General features: G+C 45.7%; 1 protein-coding gene across 1 annotated transcript; it reads right to left on the bottom strand.

The window, feature by feature from the left end:
- Positions 1-1,057: 1,057 nt before the first annotated feature.
- LOC147194014 (cullin-5) lies at positions 1,058-8,429 on the bottom strand. The gene is made up of 19 exons (XM_086131734.1): positions 8,389-8,429; positions 7,075-7,184; positions 6,905-7,004; positions 6,447-6,623; positions 6,205-6,346; positions 5,922-6,067; positions 5,754-5,834; positions 5,312-5,405; positions 5,081-5,211; positions 4,729-4,836; positions 4,502-4,566; positions 4,298-4,430; positions 3,847-3,978; positions 3,634-3,757; positions 3,374-3,549; positions 3,095-3,256; positions 2,526-2,644; positions 2,152-2,275; positions 1,058-2,069 (listed from the first exon to the last, which is right to left on the bottom strand). The coding sequence occupies exons 1-19, from the start codon at positions 8,410-8,412 to the stop codon at positions 1,875-1,877; spliced, it is 2,343 nt and encodes a 780-aa protein (XP_085987860.1). The 5' UTR covers positions 8,413-8,429; the 3' UTR covers positions 1,058-1,874.
- Between the last annotated feature and the right edge of the window lie 346 nt (positions 8,430-8,775).

Below are 8,775 nucleotides of genomic sequence, written 5' to 3' on the forward strand. Positions count from 1 at the left end.
GCCGGCCTGTATCACTCCGCGGCAACAGCGGAAATGCGTTTTCAAACAAATAAAACATTTTTTAGAATATTGAAGTATTTTGGAAGTTTAAATGAATTTTATGGAAGTGGGAATGAACAATATCATCTAAATAATATTTCAGAAAGTCAAACACATCCTGTCGTGGCAAACTTCATCACAGAACTAGCTTGCTTCACTTGCATCACCATTAAAAGATGGACAAAACTCGACGCTTTGTCCTATTTAATGAAAAACAGTTCATCATAAGTCCCACTTATATTTACCAGCACTCTTAGGAGTCATAATTCAATCAAAATTAGCAGTAGACCGGCTCCTTATATTTGTTAATTTATTTTTGCGAGCAACCTACAGGAAGTCGTGTTTTGAAGTGGGAAAAACTGAGACAGACTGGACATGCGCAGAGCCGAGCGGCCTGTTGTAATCCCCCAGCTCTTTGTCACAAATAAGAGGATGCAATATGCTGTGATTAAGAAAACAAGCCGCCTAATTAAAATCGATTCCCTTTATGTCTCCTGTATACATGTAAAAAAAATAAAATATACTTCACTCTTCATCTCTGCCTTCATTCCATCCTTCCTGCCTTCAGACACACTTTATTGACGCATGATGACAGCTCTATATCCTACGTCAAAATTGCCTTCCTTCTTTCACACCTGTTTGTTCCATGCACCTTTAAATCATTCATTCCTTCGCTCCAACCTACATTTGTTTCTGCTTGACCGCCTTCTTTTTTCCGAACACATACTTTTGGCACATCCTGTATTCATGTGACAACACAGACTAAAAATGGATTTTTCAAGTAATAGATTAAAACAAAAACAAAAACAAAAAATACAAAGAAATGAACTCAATAGATACTGATTGTAAGGAACACCAAAGTTCTCATTTTCATTGGCTAATAAAAAACATACAATTGTCATATTCTTACAAAGTTCTGCTCTACTACGCCACCTACTGCAGGATTCATTCATTCCAGGACACTCGTCCAGGAACATTTGTGACAAAGGCAGGTACAAAAAGGCGCCTCAGCAAACACTTTCATGTTAAGGTGCTGTTTATTTTATTTATTCACATCTCACGGTACACACCGCTGAAAAGCTCTTGAAACTTAATACTGACTTGGGCTTCTCCTCACCCGCTTTGAACCTCCGACACTGACCTTCGTTGACCCATAGGACATTTCGAAATCCAAAACGTCCGTCCTACAGCTTTCTTTATCACCCTTCAGAAAACAGAGATTTGAATCCTGAGGGGGTAAAAGAGGCTGATGTGTCGATCTGGCACTGTACGAAAAAAAAAAGAAGTCCTGATTAAGTGATACTTACTCTCACAACAACAACACAAACAAACCCCAAACCCCCACAGTGCCTTGAAGCGACGAGTTGTATTCGAAGCGCTGTGGAGGCTTCGCTCGCACTGGAAAACACACAAAAAGTGGAGCATGGGTGTTTATCGCCCCCCCCCCCCCCCCAACAAGATCCTCCAGCGTTTGTCTGTAGAATTCCACAAGCGTCGGGTGGGAGCCAGCAAGCCAGCACACTGTAGTAGCATTCCGAAAGGAGTAAAACAAAGAATGAAATACAGCCTTCCAAATAAAAACAGTTACAACCACTAGGTGCAGACTTTGCTTTTCCTCTTCATACAAGTTTAAGGCAGGAAGTGTTTTTAAATAGTCAGTTGATTCATGCCTCCCTGCACAGGATTTGATTTTAAATAGAGGACGGGGGCGGCGCGGTGGGGGCTGATGATGTGGCTGTGGTCATGGGGGCCTGGAAGTATTCTTCTAGCGTCCATCAGGCCCGATTGAGGAGGGGCGGAAAAAAAAAAAGAAGCCATAAGTCCAAACCGTTGTGCTATGCCATGTAGATGAAGGTGTTTATGTCGGCCTCGTCCCGCTTGATGTATTTGTGGTCGATTAGCCACTCAATCTGCTCCTTGATCATCTTCTTCTGTGGTAAAAACATGTTCTTTAAGATCTCTACCAGCTCGGTTTGTAGCTGCGCATTGTTGATGCGTTTCCTCATTTTCATGATCTGGATGATGGCCTCCTGTATGACAAAAAAAAGTGGACGGCATCAAGATGGTGCACAGTAGGAAGCTCTCTTTGCATGATAATGCTGGTGGGCGTACCTGTGTCCGGAGTATCCTGAGCTGGACGATGCCCTCGTTCTCCTCCTCTCGCATTCTCTCTGTGGTGAGCTGCAGTCGGCCGATCAGGTTGATCTTTCCCCGTTTCTGAACTTTTGAGTTTTTTCTGGAAGTATACGTATGCAAACATAACCAATAATTAAATCCACGTCCACCTGCAGGTTCTTCTGACAGTTAGTTTGATCATTTCATTTTCATTTATGGTAATTATTTTCCGATATAGAATATGCATCAGCACTCCCCCGATGGGAAAAGGAGGAGGAGGGCGCACCGGGCGAATAACTGCGGACGGTGCGCCTCGGAGGAGGGACCACTACTTGAGGAAATACAGTGAGTGACTTAAGACATTTGCTTACATAAGAGAAAACTCTTGATTGACATAGAATAACGTTCCTTCGGCAAAGTCTTTGGGCGACGACACCGCGGGGTCATAGGACAGCACCTGCCGCTTGAGCTTGGGAAACGCCACCAGGGACTGGAACAAAAGGAGGGGAGAGGTAAGATGGTTGAGAATTCTGGAGAATAAAGAGACGTGAAGTTCACCCGACAAATCCATCCATCCATCCATTTTCTATACCATTTCGAGAGCCTCATTTATTTGAACTAGTAAATGCTCACGAGCACGTAGCTGAAAAGCTAACGGAAAGAGGAGCTTCTTTTACTGTGCAATTAGTTAGCGTTGCGTGTCAATCGGGCGTCTTAAATGTCGGTGAGTCGTTTTACTTTATTTTAGGTTTACTACACACCTGGTAACTTCTCTGACTTGTAGACTAAGAACTTCAAAATGAATTAGTTCAAGGCACATTAATTCATATGGGGAAAAACTGTTATCCAATGAAAACTACTTGGAAGTCAACCAGTGTCACAACATGGAGAATGTTTTCAATTTCAAACGGCGGTTTTTTTGGGGGGGGGGGTTTTTTACCCAGAGTGTGCGTCGCAGCTCTGCGTCGGGCAGCTCGGTGGCGAGTTTGAGGTTCTCGAAGCTGATCCTCTCCCGGGGTCTCTGGTTCCAGGCAAAGAGCACAGCCAGCTGGAAGGTCGTCACCTCCAGGTCATACTGGCCCACTTCGTTCTTGAAGGTGATCTGTGGCGGAGGGGAGGGGGGGGGGGGGGACCCAACAAGTCAAGTCATAGTTTAAGTGTCAGACACTTTATGTACAGCCACACAGTCAAATAAGCTCTGTGCGCAGGTGACACCCACAATGCCGTTGGACATGAGGTGATGCCAATGTAATTTGCGTCCGCTGTGGTTCTTCTTGTAGAAGTCTTCCACCTCCGGGATCAAGTCCTCCAGCTCCGTGGGCAGCGAGACAAAGACTTTCTCGCTGCTCCGTGACCAAGCGCCAGCATTCAGGATCTTGATGTTGACCGAGTCAGCTAAAGGAACATTGAGGCTTTTAAGTTACTCAGATGACCGCAGATCCCCTGCGACAAACTGAGCTTCGCTCTCTTGTCTTTCACCTGGTAGAGCCAGCTTGTTGTGTTTATGCATTTCTTTGAAAGACTGATTGAGGTCCTCAGACACTTTAATGTCCTGAAACATCCTGGCCAGCTTGTTGACGTAGTCCGCCGGCATTCCCACTTCCTGTTTGGATCAAGGATGTGACAGAAAAACGTTGGCGACGGATAGAAGATTTGAGAATATTTGCGGCCACTTTTTAGACTTGATCTTACCCTGAGCCACTCGACCATGTTCTCCTCAATTTCGCTGTCTGCCGAGATGTCCAGGATGAGGCGGCGGGTCAGGTGGGCCTTGTGGTAGCGCATGAACACATCTTTGTTCTGGACGTACTTCAGAACCAACAACTGCAAAACAACATGTGGAAGAGAAGCAAGACACGAAGGGGAATATATAGTCAGAGGGGCACTTCATTAGGTACATGAGTTATATGAGCTCCAATCCAAGAGCTGTATTAATAAAATTTGCCTATACAAACATAATTCAAATGCAGAATGCATCCCGCCGAATGCACTTCATAACTGCCAATTGTGTTGTGATAGTCCTTTTCCAGAACTCAGAGACTAATTGGGCCACGGTTTGGCACGTGTCATTTGCAACATTGGATACATTTATGTGCACCAACAGACAAGCAAAAAAAAACAAAAAACTAAACAATAAACACACCACTTCCTTGAGCTTGGCCTCAATCTCCTCCGACGTGAGCTTCTTGCTAAGTGGAGTCTTCCTGAGCAGCATGTCGCAGTAGTTGGCCAGCAGCTCTGGACACTTTGACTCAGGTTGTGTTTTCAAGCCCACACTGCAAATAAAGTACGGTCACATGATATAGTATTGTTTGTTATTTGAGGGAGGGATGGCATAATGTCTTACCCTTTCTGTTTCATGGGAAGTTCTAGTTTAAATATAGTGGCATCGTTGACGACGGCTTTATAGGCCTGCGAAGACGTGAGGAGAAATTGAGAACAAACAAATTCATTTGTCGCCTTTGCACTGCACGGCACCGCAGACACTGAGAAAACCGAAAAACCGTGCCACCGGAAACGCTGACATGCCGGCCGGTGTGGTGGAAAAGATTCACCGGCCAAAGCGGGACTCACTTTGTCTCTGGCGGTGAGGAAACGGGGGTCGTCCTGGAAGGCTTCTTTCACCAGCCGACTGAAGCGATTGAACAACGTGAGCAGTTGCTCCACGTACTTCTCAGAGTCCTGCGACGAAAAAAGCAAATATACTGTACGTCTGGAAAGGAACGACCATGATAACAAGTAGAAAAATCGATGGCTCCAAAAAGTGCCTTTTATTTCTGTTATGGGGTCCCACTGGGGCTCCTGATGCCTGTGGGGAAGGTTTCCCTGCAGGCAGTTTTTTTTTATTTTTTATTGGGGGAGGTTTAAAAATAAACCTAGGAGAGGAAAATAGAAAGCACAGAAGAAGGTCCTTTGCAGCACTCACAGAGGTGATGGTCTCGGCGGAGGCCACCATGTCTGCAAGGCCGGCGCTCATGATGTGTTCCTCCAGGTCCTTAAGCATGGGCTCGATGCCGCTCGGCACTTTGTCCATCAGCGAGAACATCAGGTGCAGCTCTTTTGCATCGGAAAGAGGCAAAAACAGTAAAGGGATTCTCTGTGCGCAAAGGTTTTGGTCATGGTTGATTCCGGGCTCCAAAGTGAAGGTAGTACTCACTTTCTGTTTCATTCCTCTTGATCATGCCCGGACACTCGGCTAAGATGGTCTCCTTGAAGGACGTTACCAGAGCGTTGACGCAACACTCCATTAACTGGGAAGCGGAACAGAATCAGTTTTCCACAAAATACGAAGAAGCGGCAACTTCCTTCTAAATGTGGAGTGACTGTCGTAACATTAGTCCATGTGGAAAAAAAAAGATCCCTGCAGAGCTTTGAGGCAATGACTTTGCTTCAAACGTTTTTTTGTAATGAACTAATTGTTCTTTTATTTTCCAGGGAGGGATTGCCATAAGCCCTTATACATTAACTCATTCACTCCCAAAGACGTTTTTAAACGTCTTTTCAGACTTGGTCCAGAATTGTCTGGTACTCAATGAGTTAAACAGAAAATATCAACTCGAAAAAGTATACTTGTTTGTACATTAGTCTTTCACACTCACCGCTTGTACAGAGTTGCAGTCACGCCTTGTCTCCAGATATCGTAGTGCACGTTTCTCCTCTTCCCTCAGCTTGGAATCAGCCTAATAGAGCACAGACAGTATTCACGTTCAAACGTTATTTCTGTGTATTTATTAAATGCTCTCGATGCAATCATGACTTGAGCTCACATATTTCATGTAGTTCTGGACGCCGTTTTGTTGGAGGTAGGCGGGCGCCTGCGTTCTGTAGAAGCGCTCAGTGGAATCCATGTAGGCTTTTTCAAAGTTATCCCGGTAGATCTGAAGCTTGTCCTCGGGGTTTGAGCACAGGTTCACTGCGGGAACGAAGAGAGCGACATATTGCATGAGGAAATGACACTATTTAGCAATGTGCGCTTCGATTGATATCACTTGGTGTTTGCTACTAGTCTCGGGTTGCTACATGGCTCCACTGCAGTAGATGGCTGCTCACCGTAGGACTCTCGCACTCCGATGACCAACTGCGAATCGAAGGCCTCCCCCAGCCGCTCGGCATGGACCAGCTTCATTGCGCTGTCTTGTAACCTGTTCTTAATGTTGGAGAAGATTGACTCGTTCCACGTGTCCAACATCAGCTGCGGGGGGGGGGGGGGGGGGGGGGGGGGGGGGGTCAAGACAAGCGGCAGTCATTAAAATACCCTGCGTCAATCTTTCGCCTGACATTCGGTCACTCACTTTCCGGACGATGCTGTCCTCCATGTTGGACTTCTTGTTGCTGCCCTGCTTGCCCATCAGTGTGATCTCCAACTGGCAGAATGGCTTGGGCAAGATGTCGCATTGCGTGAAGAACTTGCGCCACTCCACGATGTAGGCCTTCAGCAGGGCCGTGTCATCCTGGTGACTCAGCACCCGCTTTGAGAAAACAGCAGCAAACATTGGATGCGTTTTCCTTAAAAATAGGCGCCATTGTTAAATACTTCTAAGTACAACTGTTTTGCTCTCACTGCCTTTTTGAAAACATATGCTAGCGTGCATGTAGCGTGCACAGTAATGGCACACATAACTGACACTACGTCTTTTAATACAGTCCGCCGTATGGTCGTAAAAATATGGTAATAAAAATAAATTTGGCTTGTATATTACAAGTGTGAAGATGTAAAGTGATAAATCCCCCATTGTAGTTTCAGCCTTACTGCTTGTGCTTGTTTGATGAACTCTAGGATGTCCTCTTTAAGGGCCTGGTGGATCTTGGCGGGACCTTTATCATCCCACAGGCAGACAGCATGGACGTCTCTGCAGAAGGATTAAGACATCACCTAAAGCTTCCCTGCGGTATTAACTTTTTTTAACAGCCCAAACTCACGAGAAAAGGTCGAACCACTGCTGCTTTGTGACCGACTCTTGCCTTAACAGCTTTAGTACGATGGGACGCATCAGGTCCCATTTATCCTCAAATTGAAGGGAGCCTTTGTTCTGCGAGGGAAGAAAAGACAAGAAGAACATCAGTTATATGAGTGATAATAGAGTAAATATTAAACTGTGGGTCCTTTACCACCTATTGCAGGGACCACGTGGACAAAGCAGCATTCCTACTCATGGATGATTGAGAGTTATTCATGAAAAATGGAGAGAATGTGCCTAAGGTCACACAGGAAGACCATAGCCAAAACTTGTCCACCTAACCACAGGACTGTGAGGCAGACGCACTAACCACTCTTGCTTTATACAAAACACTTTGATCATACAGAAAACAAAATGACAGGACCTAAAACAATTCTCTGAGGAACTCCACTGCAACCTCTGTCCGACTGACTATCACTCAACAAACCCAACACAAATATATCAACATCAGTTCCATCCATAGGAGTGGTCCTCATTCATTTGGACCCGGAGCCTATCGTAGCCGAGTTTCGGGTGAGAAGTGGGGCTCACACATCGCAGGGCACAAATAGTTGCAATGTAAATTTGAGAACCCCTGGTTTCAAGGCTGTGGTAAGCCTACATCAAATATATCATATCGAGTGGATATTCTTAAGAAAAGCATGCATGTATGTATGCTTGTCCCTTGAGTACTCTGCAACTCTCCATCATGTACTTGTGCACCCTGTCGATATGCATAATTACTAATTTGAGAACCAAGCCAAATAGGTGACTGTTAGGCTGCGTTTGACGCCAGCGGGTGGGTTTAGTGGCGGCTCAGTGTGCAGAAAATACCCCAGCCAGTTGCCTTTTGGCAGAACCTGAGTGTGGGTTTGAAAGGGGCCAGTCAGTCAGCTGCAGATTCCTGTGTGTGCCTGACTGATTTGACAGATGATATCGCGGCTCCTGCGTGGGGTCGCGCGGACAAAAACACGTCCCGCCGGATGACGCGGACCTCTCACAGCCAGGCCTTCCTACCTTGCTTCTACCCTTCGCATGTTTCCGCTGTCCCCACTGCCCTCATTTAAGAAAGCTAATGTTGTAGCTTTGCCATTGAGCTAAATCTCTGGCAGGGAGCTAATGCTAGTCAAGTTAAAATTCTTCCCGCGCCGGCGTCAAAGAGCATAACACTTGCGGTGGTCTGCAGACTGGGGTCTTCCGGGAGCGGGAAACACTCACGGCGACGGGACGGTTCAAGGGTGACACGCACTTCGGCGGCCCATACATGAGAATTAATTAAATTGGAGTGGGCTCCTACCTTTAGCAAATTAGACGTCGCCATGTTCCCTTAACTTATAGTCTCGCCGAATCTCGCGACAGCTGGGCGGCTCATCGTCATATCGTATCTCATTTCTACATACAGCATTGTAATGAATAATAATAAAACGACCATGGAAAGTAAGGCGTTTTTAGCCCAAAAAACGACCGTCTATCGTAAGGCGTTTTTAGCCCCCAAAAAACGACAATGTATAGTCAGGCGTTTTTAGCTGAAAGGGTTCCACTCCACTCATTGGAAAGTCTTTTTTGTCATCTGTGCTCCCATGCAGTTTCTGCTTACACTAAATCGTACAACAGTCAAAACCACCTTTCTTTTTCTTTTACTCAGCTTGTAGTGATGATAAATAGTGGTAGCGAAGATCATGGG

Source organism: Hippocampus guttulatus, chromosome 15 (assembly GCF_054856545.1).
Source record: "Hippocampus guttulatus isolate MCC_2025c chromosome 15, RoL_Hgut_1.0, whole genome shotgun sequence".
Taxonomy (NCBI): Eukaryota; Metazoa; Chordata; class Actinopteri; order Syngnathiformes; family Syngnathidae; genus Hippocampus; species Hippocampus guttulatus.

Excerpts from the sequence above, each read along its gene's own strand:
- LOC147194014 (XM_086131734.1), bottom strand. The coding sequence starts at position 8,412 with ATGGCGACGTCTAATTTGCTAAAG. Across the intron at positions 4,567-4,728 it reads TCCTCACCGCCAGAGACAAA|GCCTATAAAGCCGTCGTCAA; the intron begins GTGAGTCCCGCT and ends ACGTCTTCGCAG. Across the intron at positions 3,550-3,633 it reads CAACAAGCTGGCTCTACCAG|CTGACTCGGTCAACATCAAG; the intron begins GTGAAAGACAAG and ends ATGTTCCTTTAG.